The sequence below is a fragment of the Canis lupus genome, chromosome 5 (genome assembly GCF_048164855.1).
Source record: "Canis lupus baileyi chromosome 5, mCanLup2.hap1, whole genome shotgun sequence".
In the NCBI taxonomy this organism is placed as follows: Eukaryota; Metazoa; Chordata; class Mammalia; order Carnivora; family Canidae; genus Canis; species Canis lupus.
In genome coordinates this window covers 42,104,516-42,132,503 of record NC_132842.1, presented here as the reverse complement: position 1 = coordinate 42,132,503, position 27,988 = coordinate 42,104,516, and the positions used below count along the sequence as shown (strand labels likewise).

At 40.5% G+C, this 27,988-nt stretch overlaps 1 protein-coding gene across 3 annotated transcripts in view; it reads left to right on the top strand.

Moving 5' to 3' along the window:
• Positions 1-17,247: 17,247 nt before the first annotated feature.
• Positions 17,248-27,988, top strand: part of PPP2R2B (protein phosphatase 2 regulatory subunit Bbeta) — a 439,287-nt gene continuing 428,546 nt past the window's right edge. Inside the window, exons 1-2 of one of the 3 annotated variants that reach the window (XM_072826368.1) lie at positions 17,248-17,514; positions 17,636-17,713. In XM_072826368.1, the coding sequence (XP_072682469.1) occupies positions 17,664-17,713 (50 nt within the window). In that variant the 5' untranslated portion in view covers positions 17,248-17,514; positions 17,636-17,663. Of the gene's footprint in view, positions 17,515-17,635; positions 17,714-27,988 lie in introns of those variants that run through there. The other 2 variants (XM_072826371.1, XM_072826380.1) reach the window with 2 other exon arrangements.

Here is a 27,988-nt window from a genome sequence, read left to right as displayed (position 1 = left end):
TATATATATATATATATATATATATATATATATATAGGTACCTCTCAGTGAAAAAGAATGTGCACCAAAGATTTGGAAACTGGAAAAGTCTATGAATTGAACCAGACAAGTAAGAGCTCAGAATCCATAGAGTAAAAGGCCTGGGCTGCCATCATCTGGAGTGCCAGGCTTTGCATCTTTAGATTTTGTAACTCAAAACAAATCTATTTGTTAATAATTCATTAATCACAGCCACTGTTTATTAGTGACTTGCCGTGTGGCAGACACCAGGCTAAGTCCCGTGTAGAAGTCACTATTTCCTGTAATTACACTATGAGTCAGTGCTGTTCTCTCCTGTAGGGAGACCAGGAAATGGAGACCCGGAGGCTAAGTAATTTGCACTAGGCAGCCCCACAAAAGGTATGGGAGAGCCAGGGATTGAACCCATGAGCTGTTGGGTGCCGTATCTATGAAATGTGAATTCTGGTCTTCTTAGAAAGTTGTCAGCCTCAAGATTTTTAAAGTTGACTTTATTCTAGAGTGATGTCTGTTATTACATGCAGAGACCCTTTTCTCCCCAATATGGCAATATGCCTTGTGTTTATTGGGAAAATTAATGAGTTGACTGGAGCCACCTGAAAAAAATTTGCTGTATAGACAAGCCTTGCCCAAACACAGCTACTGTTTCCAGAGAGGGCTACCCATCGTGCCAATATCTAAGAAGATATCATTTCTCTACACGGACCCACTAATGGGAGAGCTGAGCAATCACCTGGAAAATGCAATCGATGCCAGCAGGCAATAAGAATAATTTAAACCAATAAACTCTTTTCCCTCAACTGCAAGGTTTGGTGTAGGGTTTTCTTTTTCTGTCTTTTTATTTTGTTTTCCATTGGCTGAGCTTTCCAAATAATTGTTCCATCTGTCCACTTCACTTTGCCTGAGTAATCACAGCCCGAGGGGAGTTAGAAGTCAAACGTCAGACATGCAGGGAAAACTAATGCGTGGGAGGCTGTGGCAAGAGGAATCATTGTTCTCCTTCCCTACAGCTGGGCCAGGGATCTGGAAGTAAATTACAAGCACCAGTTGCCCCAGGGAGACAGCCACAGTTTAGGAGTGGGGGTGAGGGGAGCGATTTGGGAGACCCCATTGTAGAGAGTGTTGGTGCCAGGATGGAGTGTGCTTAGAGGTTAAGGAGACAGATCATAGCAGGGCCAGAGATGGAAAGCACGGAGATAGGAAATAGAGACAAGAACACTTGTAACAGCTTTTTAACTGTGCCATTGACTCCATACTGCCCCTGGCTGGACCTTGTCTGTGCTTTATTATTTTTGTCCTCTCAATAGCTCTGTTTCATGGATAAAGAAACTGAGGCCCAGTGAGGTCAGGTAACTTACCCAAGACCACCAGTTAGTAAATAGCCGAGCCAGGATTTGAAGTCAATCTGTCTTAATCCAGAGCCTTTGCTGTTAGCCAGTGCCATTGGCTATTCTTAAACCAGAGTGCTCACCAAAGGTGAAAGCAGAATAAGATGAGCCCAGGTTATAAAAGCCTGGTTATAAAAGCCACGTTATTATTTATTCCATATCATGATATTTTACATGCATTAGAAATAAAAACAAGTTAAAGCCTCCATTTACAGAGGCACAGAGGAGTTAAGTAGCTCCCTGAACCACAAAGCCAGCCCTAAACTATAGTTTAGTGGACGATTTGAACTTGGGTCTGTTGAAGCTGCTCGCAGCCTCCTTTCTTTCATACCTGTCAACTTCCAGGCAAGGTGAGTCAGCAACGTCACTTATAAATTATGCCAAAAACAAATAAAAAGAAGCTTGTAAAAATGCTGTATTAAATAGGGTTAAATAGATTTCTAAAATTTAAGACTTCTTCCAGCATCTCATCTGCCCATGATGCCCATTGGGAACACCCAAGGGAGGGACATGATGTGAAGAATGCCCCCAGCTTACTTGACTGTGGAACAGTTTTTCTCAGATAAAGTTTGGGCAGTGGTATCTACCACAGATTAGGCTTTGCTCCTTTACCCTTGACTCTGTGTAGCAGGATGGAGGGTTTTTAAAACACCAGCACTCACACTGTTGACCACCAAATACCCGAATCTTACATTCCTCGAACAGCCAAGTGGGGAAGTGGTGAGATCTCTCTTAGTTGCCCTCACTGCCTGCTCTGGACCCTACCTCAAAGTTCAGTCTTCAATGTCCATGGTGAACCATCCTTCCCAGGTGCATTGATTCACATAGAGATCATTCGAGCCTGATTACCCATGACTAGAAAATAATGGATTCAATTCTTATTCTTTTTTTTAAAGATTTTATTCATTTATTCATGAGAGACACAAATGGAGAGAGAGAGAGAGAGAGAGAGAGAGAGAGAGAGTGAGAGAGACACAGGCAGAGGGAGAAGCAGGCCCCACGCAGGGATCCTGACATGGGACTCGATCCCAGGTCTCCAAGGATCAGGCCCTGGGCTGAAGGCGGCGCTAAACCGCTAAGCCACCTGGGCTGCCCCATGGATTCATTTCTTAACCCATCTGATTAAAGACTTCTTGAAAAGGGAAAATGAGTGCAGAGAAATGCCTCTTAGTGGTGGAATTTTAAGCACGAAGGTCAGCTTGTCCTGGGGACTGGGTGCTAATGCTTGGGCCACAGCCTGTCCTGACTGAAGAGAAAGCTAGCACTTGGATGAGTGTTTCAGGGTGGCTATGTCAGAGGCAAAAAACTGCATGACCAAGATCTTCTGGTGGGTTGCCTGAGACCAGGGAGAAACCCCAGGATGAATTTTCAAGTTGATGGACATGGAAAACTTGAGTGTAGGGCACCGTGGTGCCATTTAAAATCAAGGAAATAAATCTACAGTATTTTATTTTGGAAATATGTTTTGTGTTCTCCTAAATTCTGTAATACTGAAAATAAAAAACACGGTCAGCATGTGATAATCTTTTTTTTGAAGATTTTATTCATTTATTTGAGAGATGGGAGAGAGCACCAGCAGGGGAACAGCAGAGGGAGAGGGGAAAGCAGGCTCCCTGGGATCATGACCTGAGCCAAAGTCAGGTGCTTAACTGACTAAGCCATGCAGGCACCCCAGCATTTGATGATCTTAAAATGAAGTGAAAGTGTGATTTGAGACAAAGGAAAAGAGAAGGCACTGCAACCATAATCAAGTAGGCCATTGTGCTGGTGCAGTTCTTTGGCTCTCTGACCAGAAGTTTTCATTGGCCCAGTTCCTACCACGTATAGGTGTCGGGAGGACTCATTCCTTCACACTTTCATCCATTCACCCATTCACTAGTTACTAAGTGCTGGCTACAAATCTGGCATTGTGCTTGGTGCTAGGAGCACAGTGGAGAGGGACAGACATAGTCACTGCTCTCAAGGAACCACACTCCAGTGGGGAAAATGAATGTCGATAAAATTCACACATCCTATTAAATAAGATAGCTTTGTCACAGAGTTAGGAGCCATGGCTCCATGGCAATGGCAGGTGATGGTACGTAATGCCTATTTTAATATCTAGAGGGCATCAGAGCAGAACATATACAAAACGCCTCCATTCTCCCCTTCCCCATCTCAGTTAATGATAACTCAACTCTTCCAGTTGCTTAGGTGCAAGATATCTTGGTGTCCCTCTTTGACACTGTCTTTCTTGTATACCCAGCATGCAATTCTCCGCACCACCTGCAGTGTTCCCATTCTGGTCTATCCCTCCCTTGATTGATTACCCTAGTCTCCTAACAGACTGTGTTTGTTTTCACTCTTACTTTCTATACAGTAGCCAAAGTGACTTTTTTTTTGCTTAAAATTCTCCATTGATTTCCCATGTCATTCAGAGCTTAAGGTAAACATCCTTACAATGTTCTGAGTGTTTCAGCCCTGTCTCATGGTCTGCCTGTCCTTGTGGCCTCCTGCTCCCTCTATGGTCACACAGCATTTCCTTAGTGTTCCCTGAACATGTGGAGCGCTTACCAGTCTCAGGGATTTTGCAGACTTTTCTGGAATGACCTTTCCTAGCTGTCTGTCTCATTCACTTTTTTAAGATCTTTGTTCAGATGTCACTTTGTTGAGGCTGGGGGAGGGGGGGAGGGGGTGGCTTCCTGACCTTATAAAAACTAGTTTCCCTGTAGATTTTACCCTCTTTGAGCAGCTTCTTTCCACTTTACAGAATTTACTACAACTTAACCAATTATATATTTATTTCATTCGTTGTATATCATCCCATCTTCTGGAGTGTCGTTTTCATGAGAAAAGCTACCTTGCTCTTTTCATATCCCCACAGCCTTGAACATAGCAGGTTCTCAGTAAATATTTGTTGAACACTTTTTATATGAATAATGATGCCATAAGAAATAGCATTGTACCAGCCCTAGAGCTTGGAGAAATGGCCCAATTCCAATGACATTCTACTCACTTCATCTTTCCTGCCATTGTAATTGTTCTTCCCATGATTTATGATTCAGACATCTTCTTTTGCAGAAAACTATAGGAGACAGAAAGTAGCTTATGCCCTGCAGAGTGATGTCTCCCTCAGCAGCTCCCCTCCATGATGATCATCCTGAATCTGATTCAGTGGGGTCATTTCAGCAGGTGAGCCATGTTTTCTATTGTTGTGGGGCTCTCCCTGCACCTAGTTCCTTCAGGAGACACTTTCTAACAGCCTCTGCTCCAATCAGACAAGAAGTCTTCCCATGCATGGGAGCTGTATGACCTGAAAGAACAAGGATGAGGGGGAAAATTCAGGTCATCAAAAAGCAAACTATTTCCTTTCTTTTTTTAAAAAAGTTTATTTTATTTAAATTAAATTAATTAACCTATAGTATATTATCAGTTTTGGAGGTAGAGTTCAGTGATTCACCAGTTGCATATAACACCCAGTCCTCATTACAACACATGCCTCCATAATGCCCATCATCCAGTTACTCCATCCCCCCAACACTCCCTTCCAGCAACCCTCACTTTGTTTCCTATGGTTAAGAGTCTCTTATGGTTTGTCTGCTTCACTGATTTATTTTATTTTATTTTTCCCTCCACTCCCCTATGAGCCTTTGTTTTGTTTCTTAAATTCCACATATGAGTGAGATTGTATAATAATTGTCTTTCTCTGATTGACTTACTTCACTTAGCATAATACTCTCTAGTTCTATCCATGGTGTTGCAAATGGTAAGATTTTAGATTTTAATGGCTGAGTAATATTCCATTATCCGTCATTGAACATCTAGGCTCTTTCCATAGTTTGGCTATTGTGGACGTCGCTGCTATAAACACTGGGTGCAGGTGCCCCTTCAGATCACTACATTTTTATCTTTGGGGTAAATACCTAGTAGTGCAGTTGCTGGGTCATAGAGTAGCTCTATTTTTAACTTTTTGAGGAACCTCCATGCTGTTTTCCAGAGTGGCTACACCAGCTTGCGTTCCCACCAGCAGTAAAAGAGGGTTCCCCTTTCTCTGCATCCTTGCCAACATCTGTTGTTGCCTGTCTTGTTAATTTTAGTCATTCTGATAGGTGTGAGATGGTATCTCATTGTGGTTTTGATCTGTATTTCCCTGATGCCAAGTGAGGTTGAGTGTTTTTTCATGTGTTTTTTGGTCATTTGTATGTCTTCTTTGGGGAAATGTTTGTTTATGTCTTCTGCCCATTTCTTGACGGATTATTTGGTTTTTGGGTGTTGAGTCTGATAAATTCTTAATAGCTCTTGGATCCTTTATCAGATAAGACATTCATAAATATCTTCCCCCATTCTGTAGGTTGTCTTTTGGTTTTGTCAACTGTTTGCTTTGCTGGGCATCTTTTTCTGTTGGTGAAGTCCCAATAGTTCATTTCTGTATTTACTTTCTTATGCCCCTCTGTCTGCTGCTTTCTGTACTTGGTATATGTGTAGTTTTAAGAAAAATCTGAATGTACTGATTTACTTTTACTAATGAATACTTTATTTACCAAAGGAACCCAGAGGTGCTTTTTAACCAGCAAGCTTTCGTCTACACGTAGGATAGAATTTGGGTTGCAGAAATACCATCTCTTTTTCACAATATCGGTACCTGCTGGAGAAGACAGGAGGTGGGAAGCCTGATTTCAGGCTCACCAGGCTGATTTTTGATTGTAGCTTTGTCACACTCAGCCATATGACCTTGGACAAGACCCTTCACCACTCCATGCTTTAATTTTCTTACTTATAATCACTTAACCCATGGGCTGTTGTGGGGACTGTGTGATCCGTGTTTCTCTTGGGCTAAGCATGAAGCAGAGCCTCAACGGTATAGCTGTAGGGCTAGAGGACATGTGTAAAGGGAATTCAATGGCCATGTTTTTCCATTTCTGTACACGTGTTTCTGTTACATGTGCATACCTCGGTGGGTAAATATGTCAGACAGAATTGGCGCTTCAGTATATTAGAAGCCATTATTGAACATGCTTTACCTCGTGTGCTCTGGGTGGCTGCCAGGGGCTGCCCTAGGATCCTGGAACATGTTCAGATGTCCATCCCCTGCAGTATTTTCCATGGCTGCAGATTGTGAGTTTTTGCTTTCTATTTCCGTTTGCTGTCAGAGCATTATTGTAGTTTCTCACTTGGCAGATTCTAATTGCATCTGCTTTTTTCCATAGCAAGGAATGAATGTTGAGAATGGTGGGGGGTGGTGAAGGACAAGGATAATAAGTAAGGCTGTACCTGCTTAGCTGACTGGGTTTCCTTCCTTCGCATTTTGATGTGGCGCTGTTTGATTTCCCTGTTTGCAAATGTGCTTATTGCTTCCCATCTTGCCAACTTTTTGATCATTTTCTTCTTTCAGCAAGAAAAAAAACAACAACCAAAATTTCATTTGCCATAGAGTTTAATTGAATTTATGGCAGCTGTCACAAAATAAAATAAAAACCTCACAAATAAGAATGCAAAGAACCCTAGGATTCAGTTACCTCTGAAGTTGTAAAAAATTCTTCAAGGCATTTATTTGCAAATTGGACTCCATTTGCATGTTTCATAAGCATAATACAAATGTATTATTTATCAGGTGGTCTAGGCGTGCGTGTTGAAATGAATGGTTGCAAATTCAGCCTTCATTTAAAAATCCTCATTGTATATCCATCCCCCCCAGCTTGTAGGAAAACTGGGCTTTTCAACTCTGCTTTTCTGAATCAATTCAAAATACGCAAGGCTCTACACTATGAGTGATCTTTCTTAGCTTTGTGGTCCTGTGGATTTGAAGAGAATGGTGTCCAATATATAAAATTACAAACAATTTTCAGCATCAAAATTTCCTGCTTCCATTGGGCCACAGTCTATCTGTCCTTGCCATCAGAGCAATATGAATCCAAAAATGGTCTTTGAAGCCTTGAAGCAGGGATATGATCTCACACTCAGACAGTTTCATTTGTCAGTGACTCAAGACTCAGGAGTTTCATGTCTTGAAAACTTGTCTAACCTTTATTCACAGGCCTGAGAAGAAATCCAGTTTAAGCTGGTATTGGCTGCAATTGGTCTCAGACCCTGCGGGCCTGAGAAAACCACTCCTGCCAGATCCAAGGCAGTCGTTGGGTCAATAATTGGCACAGGAGAAAACAAAATTAAATGAGCAGGCATTGTTTGGCTTTTTGCCACTTGTTCTTTAGAATTGACTATCCAGCTTAAGGGAAACAGTGCAGCAAATATGACAGCTCTTTTTTATTTTTATTTTTTTTAATAAATTTATTTTTTATTGGTGTTCAATTTACCAACATACAGAATAACACCCAGTGCTCATCCCGTCAAGTGCCCTTCTCAGTGCCCGTCACCCATTCACCCCCACCCCCCACCCTCCTCCTCTTCCACCACTCCTAGTTCGTTTCCCAGAGTTAGGAGTCTTTATGTTCTGTCTCCCTTTCTGATATTTCCCACACATTTCTTCTCAATCGGAGAAGGACAAACATTATATATTCTCATTCATTTGGGGAATATAAATAATAGTGAAAGGGAATATAAGGGAAGGGAGAAGACAGCTCTTTTTTTTAAATATGTTACCCTCTTTGGGGAAATGTAATTATAGACAGGAAATACTGGAAATGGAGGAGTATTCGCTAAATCATCTTTCAAGACTTCTTTCTTCAGGATGTTAGAAGATACTTTCATCCTTGTAGATGGGATGATGTTCTCTGTGTTATAGGGGGTATGACACTGGTACAATGACAAAACACTGCCCCTATATTCTTGCTCTCTTTTGCTTGCATCTCATATTATGTATCTGAGCTCTGGTTTTTATTCTGTGGAAACAGCTTCCACTATGAAAGTAAAGAGCTTCTCCTTCTATTCTAATTCAATTAAACAATCACTTCCTGATCATTTAATAGGTGCCAAGAGGTGTTTTAAGTTCTAAGGGTGAAAAGATAAATAAGACGCAGGCCTTGCCCTTGAAGAATTCAGAGTCTATAAACAGAAGTGTAAATAGAGAGTTATAACGTAGCTATCTGTGCTTTGATGCTTGACATTTCGGCTAATCATTGAAAGTAGTGAGCCAGAAGATGAGTAAAATAGATTGTTCTGGACTGATTTACCTCTTAAAATTGAAAAATGACTGTTGAGTTTTTGTTATGAAAGAAATAAAAATATTGTGTAATTATGGAGAGGTAACATCCTCTTTCCCATTTCTGTATGGAGGATTGGATTCAGCTGTAACTGAATAAAGAGTAGCTCCCACAAATCAAGTTTTTGTTTTCTTTTGTTTTTCTGCCATGAAAAGCTGGAGGCAGACAGTTGCTATGTTGGTTCAATGGCTTGAAGATACCAGGGTCAAAGTCTTTTTGATCCTCTGTCTTTGGGATGCCAGAGGGCTGCAATAGCTCCTGTCATCACACGCTATTTCAGAAAGGAAAAACTAGGGCACTGATAAATGGGAGAAAAGCAGCAGATGTATCATGAAACCAAAAATGTTTCTACATACTCCTAGCAGAAGCAGTTAAAAGTTACATGGGCAACTCTAGGCAGTTGCAAGGGAGTCTGAGATTACAAATGTTTTTGTTTGATTTTTTGTTTAAACAGGAGAATCTGTTAATACATAGAAGGAATGGATGGGTATGACATTGACAAGTTTCTGACACCACACCATTTTGCCATAAGTATGAAGAAAGAATACAGATGGAAGAGAGATGATAAACCATCTGAAGTGATCGAGTCTGCTGCAGCAAGTATGTTTTGGTATAGTAACAATGATCTTGTTGGAAGCCAGAACTATATCATAAAAGGTTTTGATTGTGCATGTAATTTCAAAGTTAGTTTCATATGAGTAAAGATTCTTATCACCTGCCCAGTATAATAGAATAAGAACCAAAATACTCATTGTATCTAGAAATAGTCTTCTCTGGTGACTTAAATTTTTGCTCTCAGGAATTCTGTAAGAATTCTTTAAAGATTCGCTTACAGTGCTGTTTGTTATAAGTAATAAAACAGTAACCCATGGCTTAGAACAATTGGTTTCATTGGTTAATATAACCTTTTTCAGAAAACATGGTCTGAGGGAGTAGTCTGTAGGACAGACACAGCTGAGGTCACAGGGATGATAGGATGCCACAGAAATTTCTTAATGCCAAAGAGTATTTTGATTGGGTGGAAACATTGGCTGGCAAAATAATTCTGAAAGCACCTGATAGAAAGGCAGAGAGTTGTGGAAGGTTAATGCAGCCTGGTATAATTCTCTTCTTTTTTTCTACCAATGACTGACTATGAAACAAAATATCCAATGGCAAAAAAAAAAAAAAAAAAGAAAAGAACAGATAAACCTGGTCCAAATATCAGGTAAGTGCTTGTTGCAGATCTACTAAAGTAAGATCCTCAATTCTGGAGAAACACTTTAAAAAATATTACTATAGTTTGTTGGACTTCTGCTTCTGACCAAGATGGAATAATAGGGACTATTGGTACACTCCTTTCTGTGACAAATAACCAAAGAAGAAGATACATGGAGCCATGGCTTTTGAGTCATTTTAGATATTAGACAATGAAGAATAGTGGTCTCTCAGGGGAAAAAAAATCAGCCCTATAATTGCTTCAGCTTCCTGCTTTGAGGTATTTCCCAGACTATGGCATAGAGAAGAGGACCCCAGGCAGATCCCAGAATGTTCTCTGAATTGAGGAGATGGAACAGAAAGTCTGAGAGACTAAGAAAGGTATAGTTTATAGGACAAGGAACTGAAAAGAAGAAATGTGCACAGAAAGAGAATTCTAGGAATATTGAGAGGCTCCACATCAAGTACTCAGCAGAGTTCTGATCAGTGTATACATGTGAAGAAACAGGAGGAGCCACCCAAGAGGATTAGGTTGATCAGTACCCAGTGCCCACATAGGACCAGCAATAGTGCCTGTTCCCAACTGCCAAACCACAACCTCACAATTCGTATGATATTGTGCAAAGTACTCAGAAAGGTATGGCCTCAGTAGTGAGAATAATTAGCCTGAGACTAAATTGAGCTCTAGTGCTGGTTAATAAATCTTAAAAGCAAGATCTGAAGAGATCACACATCTTTCCAACTTAATTGCCTCTCAGGAGAAAGATAAAAAATATATTTAAAGGAAAACAAAAATACACAAATACAGCACACAACAAGGTAAGATTCAGTATCTGTCATCCAATAAAAAATTACCCGGTATGAAAAGGAGGAGAATAGAGATCATAATGAGGAGGAGAATTAATTGGAACTAATCCAGAACTGACACAGATGTTAGAATTAGCAGACAAGGACTTTAAGGCCGTCATTATAATTCTGTTACAAGCTTTCAAATTAATTTTTGAAATATGGAAGAAATAAAAGACTGCTCAAAACCCGAGATAAAGGGAAAATTTAAAAGCAGCCAGAAGAAAAAAGACATATATAGAAGAACAAAGTTAAAACTAACAGCAGTTATCTTGTTGAAAACAATGAAGCATCATCTTTAAAGTACTAAAGGAAAACTTTGTCAACTTAGAATTCCATACCCAGTGAAAATGCACTTTAAAAACATTTTCAGACATATAAAAGCTGAAAGAATTTGTATCCAGCAGATCTTCACCAAAAGAAGTATTAAAGGAAGTTTTCAGGCAGAAGGAAAATGATACCAGGTGGAAATACAGAAGGACAGAAAGACATTTAAGGCACCAGGAGTTGTAACCATATAGTAAAAATGAAAGCTTTTTAAAATTATTATTTAAATCATTTTAAAGGATAATTGACTATTTGAACAAAATGATAAAAAAAAGTGAGGCTTATAACATAAAAGTAGACTTTGGAAGAATAATATCATGGAAATTGGGGAGAATAAATGGAAATATACTATTTAAGGTTTTTGTACTATGTATGAAGTAGTATAAAAGCACTAAAAGGTAGACTGATAATTTAGGTATACTATAAAGCCTGTAACAAACATTAAAGTAACAAAACTAAGAAGTATAGCTCAATACTAAAAAATTAGATGAATGATGTTATGAAAATATCAATAAACCAAAAAGACAGTAAAAGTGGAGAAAGAAAACAAAACCCAGAAGAAAACAAATAGGAAACAAGACAATAGATTTAAACCTATTTCAGTAAGCACAATAACTGTGAATATTATAAACACTCCAATTGAAAGGCAGAGATTTTCAGATTGAATTAAAAAAATCCAAGTATATGTGGTGTACGGGAAACACACTTTAGCTATAAAGACACAAATAGGTTGGCAGGTTACAATGCATTGGGTGATAAGTAACAACCATCTTCTTATTTTCTCAGCATCTAATATACAAACATTTGCATCAGTCATCTTGAGGATATTAGACACCTCCACTTGTTTTGTAAAACAGTGAGGTTTCTCTATATTTAAATGTGCCTTATGGTTTGCCTCCTTCTCTGTCTTTATTTTATTTTTCCTTCCCTTCTCCTATGTTAATCTGTTTTATTTTTAAAATTCCACATATGAGTGAAATCATATGATATTTGTCTGTCTCTGACTGACTTATTTTCCTCTTAACTGTAGAGAACAAACAGAGGGTTTCTGGAGGGGAAATGGGTGAGGGAATGGACTAAATGAGTGGTGGGTATTAAGGAGGGCACTAGTTGGGATGAGCACTGGGTGTTACATACGTAAGTGATGAATCACCAAATTTTACTCCTGAAACCAATATTACACTATATGTTAGCTAACTTGAGTTTAAATTTAAAAAAAATAGAGTGAGGTTTCCAGTGAGGCATCTTGCAGCATTATTAGTTATTTGAGAGTGTAAAACTCCTTTTCTTTGTTCAGCAAATGAATTCTGAGGATGCAGGATCAAGAAAGTGATAAAAAATGAGGAGTTGTACTGTGTCACGGACAGCCCAAGATTTCCTCACTCATGAATTAAATCACCTCCATGGGTCCCTCTTGATTATACTTTCTTATTAATCAAAGTAGGCACTTTCTTCCACTTCCTTCCTCTTTCTTCCATCATCACATGGACAGTTGAAATAGTCAGTTTAGCCAGTTAACAGTTTGCTTGACTGTCACTTGAATTCATCCAGTGAATTAAATACAGCAGGCTCAATTCAATTATGATTTTACTGAAATGTCTTTAATCGTTGATTCATTTTGGTGCAAAGAAAGGGAAACATTTGGTTGAAAAATCTGACCTATTTTTTCTGCTTGTCCGTATTTTTCATGAGCTCACTGTCAATTTGGGGATGTAGAAGTAACCGGTCTTTACTAAATGCAGCAGCAGCAGCTAAAATTAAGCAGTATATGAGGCATTGAAGTCAGGAGTAAAAAAAAATGAAAGTCTCTCTTTTATTACTTTAAGTATGGAATGCCCTTGTTTGTAAATGCCTCTGGTGCAGCTGTGTCTCTTCTCTTTGAAACCTGGCATCTTCAATAGAAAGATTTTTACACCAAGTTGGAGCTGGTATTTTATCAAGATATCCATTCATCCTGAGTGCCTGCCTTAAGTTCTCATGGTATCAAAACAACACCCTTAGAGAGGATTGCATAATTGTAGGCTCCTTCTAAGTAGGTGAATGCACATCTACAGCTTATATCATAGCCAATTTCAAAACACATTCTTCTCAGAAAAAATTTCTCTGGGCAAGGATCACCTCTCCCTCTCTGCAGAGAGGAGCACACTGCTGATGCCAAGTCCATGAAAACAACTCTTTACAGTGGCCTCCCAATCAATAAGGAGCTTTATTTGCTGTGTGTCACACCCTCTGTTCATTGTATTCACACAGCCAAGTTGGCACAGAAGAGGTAGCACAGAGGCCAGCCTCAACTCTGAAGGGCCCTGCTGGGGCAGTACAAGGAGAAGAGCCTGTGCTGGGCATAGAAGCTCTGGGATCTGGCTCCAAAGCTCCTGCCAGCTCGCTGCATGGCCATGCCCCCTCTGTGCCTCAGTGTCCTCTGCTTTCAAATGAGGCAATTGGAACAAACGATCTTCAAGGTCTGACCAGATTTAGAAATCAGCTGTTATGTGATCCTGGGAAGAAGACAGGTGTATGTCCTCAGTGGGTTGACCTACTAGCCTTTCATCAGATGAGACTCAGGGCCTTTCTGAGCCATAGTTGAGGGGAGAGAGGAATGAGCATCTTCCAAGATGTTTAGCTACTGTATTTGCATCAGCTTCCTGATAGAGAATGTTGCTTATTGACACCGTTACCATAGCAACTGGAGTGTCATTTGGCACCGGCATTTAGGGAAGCTGTCAAGGTCTGTAATTTAAGAGAAACAAATTTTCCTTCCTCACTATGTCAGCTTAATTCTCTCGGTCATCCACTTTAGCAATCAAATACACTTCCCTGAAGAGCATTCATTAAATCCAGACAGATATCTCACCAAACCATCACCATGGGAGGTAGCTTGGAGGTAAAAGGAAATCTGGTATAAGAATTAGGATTGTCACCTTAGCGTCCTAAGTCTGCAGATAAAGTAACTCCACCGTGTTGCCAGTTCTTTCTTGCTTTGGGGCTTTGCTTTCTGATCTGCCAAATGGTGAAGATGGACAGTGTATTCTCTAAGGTGATTTCAGCTCAAATATTCTGCACAGAGGTTTGCAGATTGGTGGCACAAAGACCGTATTCAGCCTGCAGATGTGAAGTGTTTGTCCTATGTTGTATGAGCCACATGGAATTCTAATTTGAGTTGGTTGACACTATTGAAAGAATTTGAGCTTTCACATAATAATCCTGATTTCTGGCTTCTCTTGGAAAAAGCCAATTAGATAGCACTAGGCTGGAATCCTTCATGGCAGCTCTCAGCTGGATCTGAGTAGCTGCTGCCCCCTGTAGACAAGGCCTGGTTTCTCCAGGGTCCATCATCTTACCCTTCCAGAGCTGATCATTGACTCACGTCAAGTGTCTGCTCCTCTGAGTATCCTACTCCTGGCCAGCTTTTCACATGTACGTCCTAACCCACTTGGCATTTGCATTCTCACCTGCTATTTGTCACTTTTAGGATAGAGAAGGCATGGCCCAAACTGTCTTTAGATCATTGATGGCATCATTTGACCATGATCTTGGTGGAAGACAGAAACTGGGTCCAGTCAAAGACTGCCCTAGACAAGAAATCTGCCAAAAGCTCTGGCTGCCTTGATTTCTTATACTAATCAATTGAACTCTCATCAACTGAACTCATAGCCCCAGGCAACCTATCTAGGGGTGATGGTCAGAATCGTCATGGACAGCAAATTGGTCACATGATTCCTTTGTGACTCAGAGCAAGTTGGTAACTTTCTATAACTTGAGGTTTTTTTTTTTTTTAACTTGAGTTTTCAAATGTGAAATAAGTTGATTTCACAACAGGCGAGTTTCCTTCTAAAGTTCAAATTCCCTGAAACAATGTGAATCCCTATACATTGGCTCATGTCAATCTGCCTAGGGGTGTGTGTGTGTGTGTGTGTGTGTGTGGTCGGTCTGCTTACTTTACAGGCTTTGTGATGAGTACAGTCTCTATACCTAGAGTCATACCTAGTGATATAGAAACTATAGGAGCTGTGCCAGGACAAAAATCAGGAGACCCCTCATCCATAGCTGAAGTTCATTAAGAAGTGATGCAGTCACAGCCTCAACAGTAGGATTGGCAGTTTAGAGAGTGCCGGTGAGAGCTCACAGGAAGGGTAAGAACTTACCAGAGAGTGTCTGATGCTGAAATCCAAGATCAGAACTAGACGTACAAGAAAGATCAGCAGTAGGATGGTGGATGTGGTTGTTCTAACAAATACTGCCAAATACCTTCCTTTCTCCCTCCCAGATGCTAATTTCATTAGGAAATTTTAACCTTGTGTAACCTTAAAGGAGACATCGGGATTTTAATAATGAACATGGGGAATTTTCAGCCCTCCAGATGTGACTGCAGTTTAAGCTGTGCAGGCTCTGTGGGTCTCAGAGCCCTAACTGTTTAAGGGGCAGGCTGACCTCAGCGCACTGGGAGACTGGGATTCAGACAGCCTGCGTGGAAATCCCAGCTCTGCCGTGTTCTAGGTATGAGCTCGGATGAGTTACCAACACTTCCTGGGGCTTTGCTTCTTCACTGTAAAATGAGGGTTCGAAAAGTACCCTCCTCGTGATCTGTATGAGAATTAGATCCTCTGTATAAAGTGCTGAACATGGTGCCTGCCTTATAGCAACTCACTGGAAATTTCTCAGCTGGTGTTTTTTGTTTTTTTTTACTATCGAACTTTTTAGAATCTGTGTCAATAATAGCAATAACATCCTTTATTAGGTTGCTTCATTGTGCTAGGCACTTTTCTTTTTTTTTGTTTTTAAAGATTTTATTTATTTATTCACGATAGACATAGAGAGAGGCAGAGATACGGGCAGAGAGAGAAGCAGGCTCCATGCCAGGAGCCTGATGTGGGACTCGATCCCGGGACTCCAGGATCGCGCCCTGGGCCAAAGGCAGGCGCCAAACCGCTGAGCCACCCAGGGATCCCTGCTAGGCACTTTTCTTTTAAGATTTATTTATTTATTTGAGAGAGAGAGAGAGAGAGAGAGCATTGGGGGAGGGGTAGAGAAGAGGGAAAGAGAGAATCTCAGGCAGACTCTGTGCTGAGCGTGGAGCCTGACAATGTGGGGCTCAATCTCAACCCTGAAATCATGATCTGAGCTGAAATCAAGAGTCGGATGCTTACCTGACTGCATCACCCAGATGCCCCTGTGCTAAGCACGTGTAATATCTATAAAAACTCTGAGAGATGGGTACAATTACTATTATTGCCACTTTTAAAATAGAAAAACACAGTCTCCTCAGTTTGGGGACTTGTCCTAGGTCTGAGCCAAACTGTAGACCCAGTCTGACTGTAAAGTGTGTGTGTGTGTTTTAATTATATCAAAGAGAGAGCACATAAGTGAGGGGGCAGGGCAGAGGCAGAGGGAGAAGCAGACTCCCCGATGAGTGGGGAACCCGATGTGGGGCTTGATCCCAGGATCCAGAAATCATGACCTGAGCCAAAGGCAGAGGCTTAACCGACTGAGCCACCTGTGCGCCAAGTGTGTGCCCTTAATAGTGACCCTAAGCAGCTTCCTTCAAATGTGAGGTCACCAACAACGAGAAAAGCATGTGGGGCCCAGCCTTTATTTCATGTGGCTGAGGGAGTGAAGGTTTCCATAGAGTTCAGTGAAAGTCCATCACGCACACTGAGGATAGGATGGCTATTGAGTTTTGTGTGCATTTTTAGAAAGTCACTTTGGTTTTGATACTTGCTTTCTCTTTTTTACTAATATAACCATTCTGAAAATGATAGCCTCTCCTAAAATTGACGATGAAATATTCCTCTTAATTTTCATTCCTCTTAATTTTAAAGCCTAGTCGAGTTGAAGGGAACAGCCAGGCTGTCAAGACATAAACTGGCACCACTGCTATTCAGAAGTGCCTTGAAAAGGACTTTTTTTGACTTGAACACACATATTATTATTAATAAATATATTAGTAGGTATATTAGTATATGCATTCATACTAGATACATATATTTGTAGAAACCAGAAGCCAGAAAAGCCAGAAAACGCAACCCTCCCCTCAAAGGTTGGGTCCACATTTGAGACACAAATCCCCACGGCACAAAATAGGTCACATTTGTCAGCGCTGACTCCCTAGGGCTGTCAGCAGGCCCCCCCCTCCGGCCCCCATCCCCAACCTGTTTTTTGCTTTCCTCTCCTCTGCAGTCAGCTCGGACTTTGGCAAGCAGTCAAGAAGTGAACAAGAGAGACACAAGTTCTAAGATTCTGACCCCTTACTGGCCGTTCAAGCAGTGAAACCAGTTTAAAGAAAGAAAAAAAAGAAGTTGTCTTTCTTTTCCTCTCTTCCCTCTAACGAACTGCCTCTTTCTCCTCCCTACACCACAGGAGGAAAACAATCGAGAGCATTAGTATTCCCATGAAAAGGGGCAGTCACACAGGGTGTGAGGGCAGGCCCGCTCCAGGGCGCTGCCAGGGGACCAGAAGGGACGGACTCCGATTGCTCCAGCTCAGAGGAGCCCCAGCGTGGTCAGATGGAGGGGACAGAGCCCTGATTCACAGCAGGACACACTGCTTGCAGCCCAGACCTTCTCCCAGCGCTGGTTAGGGTCTCCTCTCCAACGGGATGATACCTGGTGTGCAAGTCTCCTTCTAGAAATGCATGCCTTACACCACGTGCCTCCTTTCTGGTTGGCCTTTTAAAGGATAACAAGGAACTCTCACCTAACCTGAAGTGTCTCCTTGTGTTGCTTTCAGGAATTGGGGCGCTCACCCAGGACACACTATGGTGCTTCAGCCAAGTGAAAGGCACCATCGAGATCGGAGCCACAGAAGGTAGGAGAAGCTTCCTCTGCTCTTTTCCTTGCCTCCTTGGGGTTCTATACCGGTTCCAGAGTTGAAAACATTCACCTTTGTGTACATGAATGTGAGGTCCCATACATCCCGGAATGGCCTTCTGAGCTAGAAATAGATTTAGTGATTTCTTTCTATCCTTTTATTCTTTGGAAGCTTCTTTTATTCCCACCAATGAGGTAGCACTGAAATGAACTTTCAGTGAAATAGGTTTGCACAGAAAGAAAGGTTACCCTTGGGCAAGTTGTGTTTGGTGACCATCTATCAGCTCTGGAGGATTGGAAGCCCAGATGTGGTTGTGTGGTCAGACATTAATATCCTCCTTCCATTTTCTGTTGAGGATCACTTGCTTCTCTCTACATGCAGCACCCAGGGAGAGTGAAGAATTCAAGTCTAGTCTCATAAACTATGTCTGCACTGAGCCCCAGTATTAACATATAACTGCCTTTCTGGCTCTCAGATTTTCCTATTCCAGGCCATTTTCTTGAGCTACCACATCCATTTCCCTCATTCTGGAGAACTTGTTTCTAATTCTCTCATAAGCCTGAGCTCGGAGATTTCCAGGACTCTCCCAAAGGATGTCTGCATTTGAAAATAGTTGAATGATAGGCAACTGGAAGGAACTAGAATGGCCCTGCTGAGTGTCCTTAAAGGCTTCGCTGTTCTAGTGGGATGCAGCAAGGGTGCCTGCAATAGACTGTATTGTGTCGGCAGTCGGTAGAGATAACCAGATGTGCCATAAGACAGGTCTAAAGCTAATAGAAATGAATAAGGAACTGAATAGTTAACAGGATTGAACTTTAATGTGAAATTTTGGGTCATTCTACAGTATTTTAATTCTGAGTAAAAATAATTTGAGTAAAAATAATTTTGAGTAATTTGGAGGAGATGTTTTATCTGCAGTTTTGCTGTAATTTATTTTTAGAAATCCAATATAACGGTGGATACCTCCAAACCAAATGATTTATGTTTAAAGGGAGAGAGAAGGCACAGTAAAAGAAGTTAATAACTAAATCTATAAAATTACACTACTGTATGGCATCTTCTGTTTTTTAGGTGTACTATAGACTGGAGCTTTCTAAACACTTCTCATAAAGCCCCTGGGAAGCAGACAAAACAGGCTTTATTAGGCCCATTTTATGCTCATCAAATCCAAAATATTTCTGAGCACTTCTGTGTGGCAGCATTGTCCTAGGCCCTGGAGCTGAAAAAGGCAAGGGGAAAAAATGACTTATTCCTTAACTTGATAAATTTTAAGAAATCTGTAACTCAAGTTATCCACTTGCTTTAAATATTGGCCATAAAAAAAAATAAATATCGACCATAATTCAAAATTATCTGGGCTTTTTAAACAATAGAGACTTCTAGGTCCTCCCAAGAGCTACTGAGTTAGAGGTTTGAGGACCAGAGTGTTACAATGTGTTTTAATGAGCTCGCCCAGATGACTCTGAGGCAATAGGCTGGCTTTGGGGACCACCAGCCTGGCTGACCTGTTCTAGGTTATTCATCACTCTCAGACTCTGGACCTAACCCTTGTGTCTGTGACCGGCTCCCCATTAATTACGATGATCTGGGTGGCTACTCAGGCTATGGTTCTTACCAATTGAGTATTGACTATGTGGTGAGGACTCTGCTAAGTGCTTAAGAGAAGTTAATAAGATAATGTAGGTACAGCATTTACCACAATCCCTGACAGTTCGAAAGTACTCTCTATTTGTAAACTGCTATAAATATTGTTATAATTAGACCTTCATTCTAATTTGGTCCTCATGAAACCCTTATGAGAGGTAGGTATTTTTATTCCCACTTTACTTATGAGGATACTGAAGCTAAACAAACATACACACAAGACTGAGTTCTTTGCCAAAGGCTTCAGAGGTAATAAATGGGTGAGCTAGCTTTCAGCTCAGTCTTAGGATTGGACGGCCTCAGCTCTTTAAACATTGTTTTAAAGGCAGGCTCTTACTTGGTAGTTTGGAGGAAGGCCCAGGAGTCTCATTTTACATGCCTGCTCTTAGATGATCATCATGGATGCAGGTGAAGCAAGCATGTGGTCATATGGTTGCTGCCCATAATAAATAAGTAGCTTACTTAAATTAATGATAGTCACTACCAACTTTTGTCTGGAAAAGCCACTTCAATGTGGTGAAAAAGCGATAAATGTTTTTTGAGAGGAGAAATCAGATTTGATACTAGCACACTGCCACTGTGCCTGGGCTCCCTGGCCACCATATCTTTGATGTCACTTAACCCACACTAATAGTTGCTTCCGTGGCAGTTGAGTGTTTGTTGAGTGAATTAATAATGACTTTTACTTGATAAAAATCATGGTTCTTAACAGTTTCTTTTTTTTTTAATTGGGCTGCTCTACCCAAGTTGGTTTCCTACACTGATAAAAGGCATTAAAAATTATTCAACTTTCAGGGCCACTGGAGTCAGTTAAGCATCCAACTCTTGGTGTCAGCTCAGGTAGTGATCTCAGGGTTGTGAGATTGAGCGCCATGTGATGCTCCTTGCTCAGTGTGGAGTCTGCTTAAGACTCTCTCTCTCTCTCTCTCCTTCTGTCCTTCCCCAGCCCCCTCTCTGACTAAAATAAATAAATAAACCTTTTTAAAAAAAGAATTCAGCTTTCAAGTTTCCCTTCAACTTTATGTATTCCTACTAATAACTTGCCCTTCCATTTCTACCACTTTCTAGCTGGTAACCTTGGCAAGTCACTTAATGTCTCTGCTTAAGTTTCTTTGTATGAGAAATGGAGATAATACAGATGTCCATTAGGATATACATATCATGTATGTTTTTATATATAATTTATATATAATTCTATATATAATAGAAATATACATATAATATATACAGTATCTAGATTGTTATAAGATGCTCAGATTGCATTACCTGCTAATATTGTACTATAAAAGCAGGGCTGAGGTCAGATAAACTGACAGAAATAAAGATTTTAATGCAATATTTTTTGAAAACCAAAATTAAAACAATTCATGATGAGCAAAATATCAAAATGTTACATAAAGACAGCATCAATATTACTGATTGATTTTTCCTTTACTTCAGGTTCTAACATGGCTCAGCATGGGACAGGTATTGCTAAATTAACTAAATGTGTATCAGGTATCTGCTAATAGGCTAGAATTTTTCTCATCCCAAATTATTCAGTAGGATAGTGGATAAATAATACTGTGAGCCCAACAGTAAACATTGAGTGAGTGCTTATGAGATCCATAGCACTGCCCTAGAAAGAAAGGGTTATAAAGATAAATAGAGTCCAAGTTCTCAAGGAATGCACCATTTAGGGAGGAGACAGGAATTGGTACATAAGAATAAGGCATTACATCAGTAAAAACAATATGAGGCTAAGTAAGCTAAAGAAAACCTGCTTTGACTCAAGACTAGAGTGCTTTGAGTACAAAAGAGGTAGAAATCTCATATATTTGGGATACAAAGATAGACTGAATGGGAAGAAGTCATTCAAGACAGAATCTAAACAGTTTTTAAAATAAAACTTTTATTCTTTTCCTTTTTTGATTACTAAAATATTTGTTCTTGGTCTAGAGAATTTTAAATAAAACTTAGAAAATATCAGAAAACAAATTTCATTCATAATCTTACAATCCACAGACAAATACTGCTGAAGTTTGTGTTATATTTTTTCTAACCTCTAGATCATGTATATTCATCAATTAATTCAGTCAACAAACAGGAATCATGTGCCAGAAACTGCAAAAGAGACTGGTTAGCTTATACCGAACAAAATCAACATTTTTTTTTTTACCAAAAGGGTCATAATTTAAGTACTATTTTATTAATAGATATTTTCACTTAACAATATATAGTGACCATCTTTCATATTATGAACATAGATATGCCCTAATTTTTTTTTTGCCCTAATTTATTTACTTCAATTATCAAGGTTTATAACATCACTGCTATGAACATGCCTAATAACTACCCTGTATTTTGCAGGAAAAGCTATGTGGTAGGCTGATTAAGAGCCTATGTTTTACAATAAAATACCTGATTAAAAATTTGGCCTTACTATTTATTGTCAAAGAGCAAGTTACCTCAAATTTTTCATTATTCTATTTCTTAATATGGAAAATTGGAATAATAAAGTCAACCTGAAGAATGGTTATTAGAATATAATTAGATATTTTAAACAACACAGCACATAGAAAATGTTCACTGATTATGATTAGATACTGTGATGATATCATTGGGATATACTTCCATTTTCTATGTGCTGTTTTAAAAACTAATTATATGATGTACAAGTAAAAAAAAAGATTTTATAATGAGAAATTTAGCCAATTAAAAAAAAGTATAAAACTAGAAGATCATCGGAGGTTTTGATGAACACTAAGAAAGAGGTAAATGGGGTGCCATGAGAGAGCTCTGGGAGGAAATCTCTTCAATGAGGGGCACTAGAGCCAAGGTCTGAAGAAAGAGAATGTGCCAGCGTTCAAAGAACCAGGCCTTGGTCATTGTAGGAAGTAATAAAACATGGACTTGTATGGGCCTGACGCCATCTAAAAGATGATATTCCCAAACATAAAGGGGAGCTCAGTATGACAGGGGCTCTGTGAGAAAAAGCTGTTGTCTTGAGCTACCTACCAGAGAGGTAGGACAGGGTTAGATCAGGACCTGTTAGGTCACCTCACAGAGTCCGGGTTTTGTTTTGAGAATAGTGGGACTCCTTGTCCTTGAAGGAGTTTAAGGACTTAAATTTATACCATTTTAATAAATTCTTGAAATTCTACTGACAGTGTGGCTTTGTTAGAGAAGAGAAGGCACAGATGATGAGAAGAGATTCCAGACATATTTTGGAGGTCATGGACTGGATTTTAGGGGAGGGATATCATACGGAATTAAGATGGCTTCCAGGTTTGGGCCTTGAGTGACTGGATAGTTTACTGGCACCAGTTGCTAAGCCTGGGAAACCTGGAAAGGAAACATGTTTGGGGGGTAAAGGAAGAAAGACATTCTCTCCCCTCTCTGAGATTCAATAGGTAGATCTGAAATAAACTGACAACAGGCAGATTAACAGGAGAAAGGGTATACAGATTTATTGTTAATATTATGTGCATGGAGGCATCACTGGAAAAACAGTGACTATGCAAAAAGGCATTGAGATGTGAGAGTTTGTGTACCATCTGAATAGAGGAAGGGTGGAGGGAAGTAAGCCTCTGCGAGAAAAGAAAATGACTTTTAGGAAAGAGGAATGGGCCCTTAGAAGAACAACAGTTGGCAGATGTGATAGTTTGTGACTCAGTTTGTTGGGTGGTAGTGGGGGTGTCTCCTCTAGTCTCTCCTGGGATAGGAGTCAATCTTCTCTGGTTGATGAAACTCTTGGAGAGAGAATTTGTGATAGCAGAGGTCCTTTTGGAGACTATGTCTTAATGCAAATAAGCAGAAGTTCTGAGAAAGCCACTCCCTACATTTGCTATTTTTTTAAGTGCCTTTAGCTCAAAATAGTCTATAGACCAAAGTAGCATATTTTAGAGTGGCGGGGAGAAAAATTATGAGCTTCATTTTGCACATACTAAGTGTGAAATGTTTATAAGACACTCAGGTGTAGATGCCAAGAAGAAGGTTGTATTCATGAGTGTGGCTCTTCAGAGAGAGAATACGCATTGGAGGCAGAAATTGAAATTAGGGAGGTATCAGCACATTTGGTGGTATTTGGAACCATTGTACTGGATGGTCTCACATCATGCAACCTTGTTGACATGCACTCAACAAACAATTGTCAAGGGCCCAAAGCTTCCACTCTTCTGCTATGGTTAGGATGACTTCTAAGCTTTGTTCACTTAGTTTAGTCTTTGGAAAACACTTATACATTGAAAGGTTCACCCTGTGTGATTTTTGTATTTGATTTATGCAGCACACACACACATCATGTACAATTTCATCACATGACATTCTATGAGATGTCATCACGTGAGCACTTTCCACAGTGGAAATTGCCCACTCTGGATGTGAGTCAGTTTCTTCAGATTTTCTGTATGATTCTGTGCACAGGAAGAGATCAGAATTATCTGAGGGAATTTCTGTGGCCATCTTCTTTCTGATGTTACAATTTGAGAGTATTTTGTTTGTTCCTTATTCTTCAGTTCCTCAACATCTGTCAATACAGATCACTCCATCTTATTGATGGGAGATAACTATGATATTTATTCTGATTTGCTCCATGGGCATAGCCTTCTCTCCTTCCCCTCTTTCTGAAAAGACAACTCATGTAGAGGAATGGGTAAGGCATTCTGTTGATTCTATTTCCTAATGAGAGAAAAATAACAATTTGGCTGCCCATGTGAGCTGTGTTCCATATACCCTCCACTAAAAGCTGATGCTTCTGAGTGGCTCCCTAGCAAAGTGAAGTCATCTACCTGACATATTCAGGTAGGAAATTCTCATCTTTGCACTGAGAAATGCAGAATTTGGGAAATGGCTTTTTGGTTTCCCGTTGGGGATGATGACTTTTTGCTGTTGCCAATAAATAAAAAATAAATCTGATTGGGTTGTCTTAAAGCAGTAAAGACTGTGACCTTCTCATTTTATAGAGAGAAGTCAGTGACTGACAAACAACCTTTAGCTGTCTGTGCATCCTACAAAGCACAGGGTGATTATAATGTTACACCACAGACCTTAGCCTATGAGATGGAAAATGAAGCCCTTGGTTGCCTGCTTCTCCTGCTCCTGGAGACAGGGTGCAGTGGTGGCTGTGGTAAGAACTCTAGTTACAGGAAAAAGAGCTGTTGGTTTGGACAGAAGCTTTCTGGATCACCAAGGCCAAGCCACCAACATCAGATTGTTCATGAGGGACTAATCAGAAACTGGGTCCAGCCATCTAGCTAGTGACCTTTTGGTGACTGACTACCTCTAGATATTCTGATTCCAAGCATCGGGGATGGAGTCATAGAGCTTGCAAATCTCACAGGCATCTCTGACAATCCTAACATGGGTTGATTCAAGAGACACTGAGAAATTCTATTTCTTCTTTCCTTGCATCAGAGGAGAGAGAGAGAGAGAGAGATCTGATCATACTTTGAGTGCTTTTGAATGCCAATAAATATAGGGTGACTGTGCAGCCCAGCTCTGCCCCAGGTGCTGGAGGGAGTGAAAACCGCTCCTCTATGTGTCAAAAGGAAGTTCAGATCTCCACTATGCATCTGTACTCCACAAAGGGATTTCCTAAGTAACTTAACTGTGTGCAGGGCTCCAGTCCACTAGAAGCAAAAATGGTCTGATTATGAACAAGTTATTGCAAGATAACTTTTCTCAGGTGCGACGGAGGATGTCTTGATGCAGAGAGCTGTAGGCTTGCGGTACTCTGAAGGCAGGCTGCTGAGAAGTTGACACCCAGGAAGCTCACAAGGCTCTGTGGGGGAGAGGAAGCAAGTTCTCCTGACTCCAGGACCTGGGTCAAACATCCTTTTCTCTTTGTAAGCATTAGGTAATTAAGCATGTTCTAGACCAAGAGAGTAGGCTTTGTGGCTGATCCTTTCACCTATGCCCAAATGCCAATCACCTGAAATGTGTTTACAAAACAAATATATATGGAGCACCTACTATGTGTAGGGCTCTAGGCTGAGTGAACAAGACACTGTTGCCCCCCACCCACCACTTGCTTAAGCAGTTTATACTTTCCTGGAGGGATATCAACAAGCGGTTGTCAATACAATCCAGTGTGAGTGTGGAAAGTGCTAGAAAAAGAGTTAAGTCACACAACCCAATCCACAGTGGGGTAGAGGAAAAGAGCCGGAAAGGCTCACTGGAGTACCTGGCAGCCAATCTGAGACCTAAAGAAGGAATAGGAATTAGCCAGGCTTTTTTTAGGCATACAGACCCTAGTTTAGGTAGGGCTCATTGATTCCTTTGGATACATTACTCATTTTTTTCTGGGCTATCTTGATATGATGTTGAGAGGCTTTGTTAATAAGATTTTTGAAAATACTACACAATGCTTGGCTGTGGTAGAGTAATGAAAAAGATAATTCTATTTCATCAGACTTCACAAAGCCAGATTTTATAATAATAACTTTCAGTATATTATCCCATTTCAACTTTGTCGCAACAATAAGATACCAGGCAACTTACCCTCCTTTTGCAGTGAGGTAATTGAAGCTCAGAAAGTTTAAGCACTTTTCCTGGTTACGCACCTGTCTGACCTCAGCTAGTGTTCAAGCGCTCCTGGGGAGCAGCCTGGCACCAAGTCGAGGCTCGGTGAATATTTATTGAATGAATAGTCTTCAGTAAGTAATAAACGTCACCAAATGAAAAAAATCAGTGTTACCATTAACACAACAATAATGAATGCTTTCAGGAGAATAAAATAGCTCATTCAAACAATCCATTACAAATACACACAGCATTTTTCTGCTTTTAACATGTATGGGTCATTTATTTCTTATCACCCCCAGGGGAGATAACTAAAGTAGGTCTTATAATCCCACATTACAGAGATAAAAGAGATAATATAGGTATTATAGATAGTAGATAGGTTATTCCTCATAGAGATGAAGAGATTAAGGCAGATGGAGATAAATTTTAAATTGCCCAAGGTCTCATAGAAACCAGAAAGCGAACTTTTGAATCATACACAGACTATTTTTCTACTTCTCATCTTCCGCTACACAATATGGATTGATGGCTTTGGGTGGGGAGAACTCTGTTCTAGAACTGACTCTGAATTTAAAACATGGTTGACTGTCTTCAAAATGCAGGGCACTGTTTACAAGGCACTGCAATGGAAATCCATCGCTCAAGATGCTTTCAGCTGCAACAGAAAATGCATCTCAAAATGCCTAGGATAGTAAAAGAATTATTTTCCCTTCCTTAGTTCCCCAAATAACCACAAATAGATATTTACCTATGGTGTGCTAGGCATTTGAGGCCCTGGATATTCAGTAGTAGAGGAGATAGACAATAGATTAATAAGTAGAATATGAAATATAAGACTGTAAGCACAGTAGAGGAAAATAAATCAGTAGAGGTGCAGGGGTGTGGATGTTCTCTTTTATATAGGAGGGTTAAGCTTTGGTGCAAAAAAATAGCATTTGACCAGTGATACGAAAAAGGTAAGAGATGAAGTCATGTAGATATCTGGGATGGGAGTTTCAGGAAGAGGTAACAGTCAGTGCAAATGCCCTGAGGCAAGAGCTTCTCTAGTAAGTTCAAGGACTAAACATGAGGCTGGTATGGCTAAAGGTGAGTGAGCAAAGCAGGGAGCTGTGAGAGATGGAAGCAGAAGGGATGGCAGGTAGACGCAAGCAGGGGCCTTCTAGATCATGGTGAAGGCTTGTACTTCCGCCTAAGTGGGGCAGAGCCATTGGTTATACCACACACTGTCTAGCAGCGGTCAGTATTAAATCATTAGGGGCCAAGGTCAAAAACAAAGAGCCCATCCAGTTCAGTGGTATTGCAGTAGTCCAGTTTGTCCCCTAAGTCCTGAGGCAGGAAACCCCCTCAGCTCATTAGTTCCCTGGCTGAAGTACAGCATGGGGGACTCAGATTTTCTCCGTCTTCTTGTCTGGGTGCCCTTGGAATATCAGCTTTGTCTTAAAACAATTGCTGCCATTCTGGGTGTCACTTTCAGATGGACACGACAATATCTAATGAAAGGTCATTTGGCTTAAACAAAACGGCAAGGACTTGTCCCCCAACTGTCCCCAGAAAATTTCTCTAACATCCCCTTGGCCTCAGTGTCCCACACACCCACTTCTAAGCCAACACTGGCACAGAGAATGGGATCAGCCTAAGTGGCTTCACGAATCAGGCTTGCATCTGAGCAAGTATAGGGCTGCCATCGCTGAGTGGAAGACACCACAATAGAATTCGGGTGCAGCAGGGAAGGGGGTGCAGTTATAGGTGGTCCCAGCACAGTGGCCACTATGGGAAGAAGTGGCAGAAGTGGCTTTCCCGATTCTCTTGCTACCACTGGGCCAAGAGTGGAGGTTCATTGGCTTGTTCTTTGCAGAACATTCTGTTTGGGCAAACCTAAATGCTGAGCTTCCCTAGATTGCCTTGAACCTGGGGTCTGGGGTGTGTGAGATTACTTGCCTTTTGTTTTATTTTTAAGTTACTAATTAAGCAGGCTCAGCATCATTCCACTTAGTGCCTATGTTATTTGTTAATGGAATTTAAGAGCTGTGAATAAATAATTAAGCATATGAACACTGCGGGGTGGTTCTTGGTCTTGTGCTCAAGGTTTCAAATAAGCGTCAAGCCTTTTTCCTTAGCATGCTT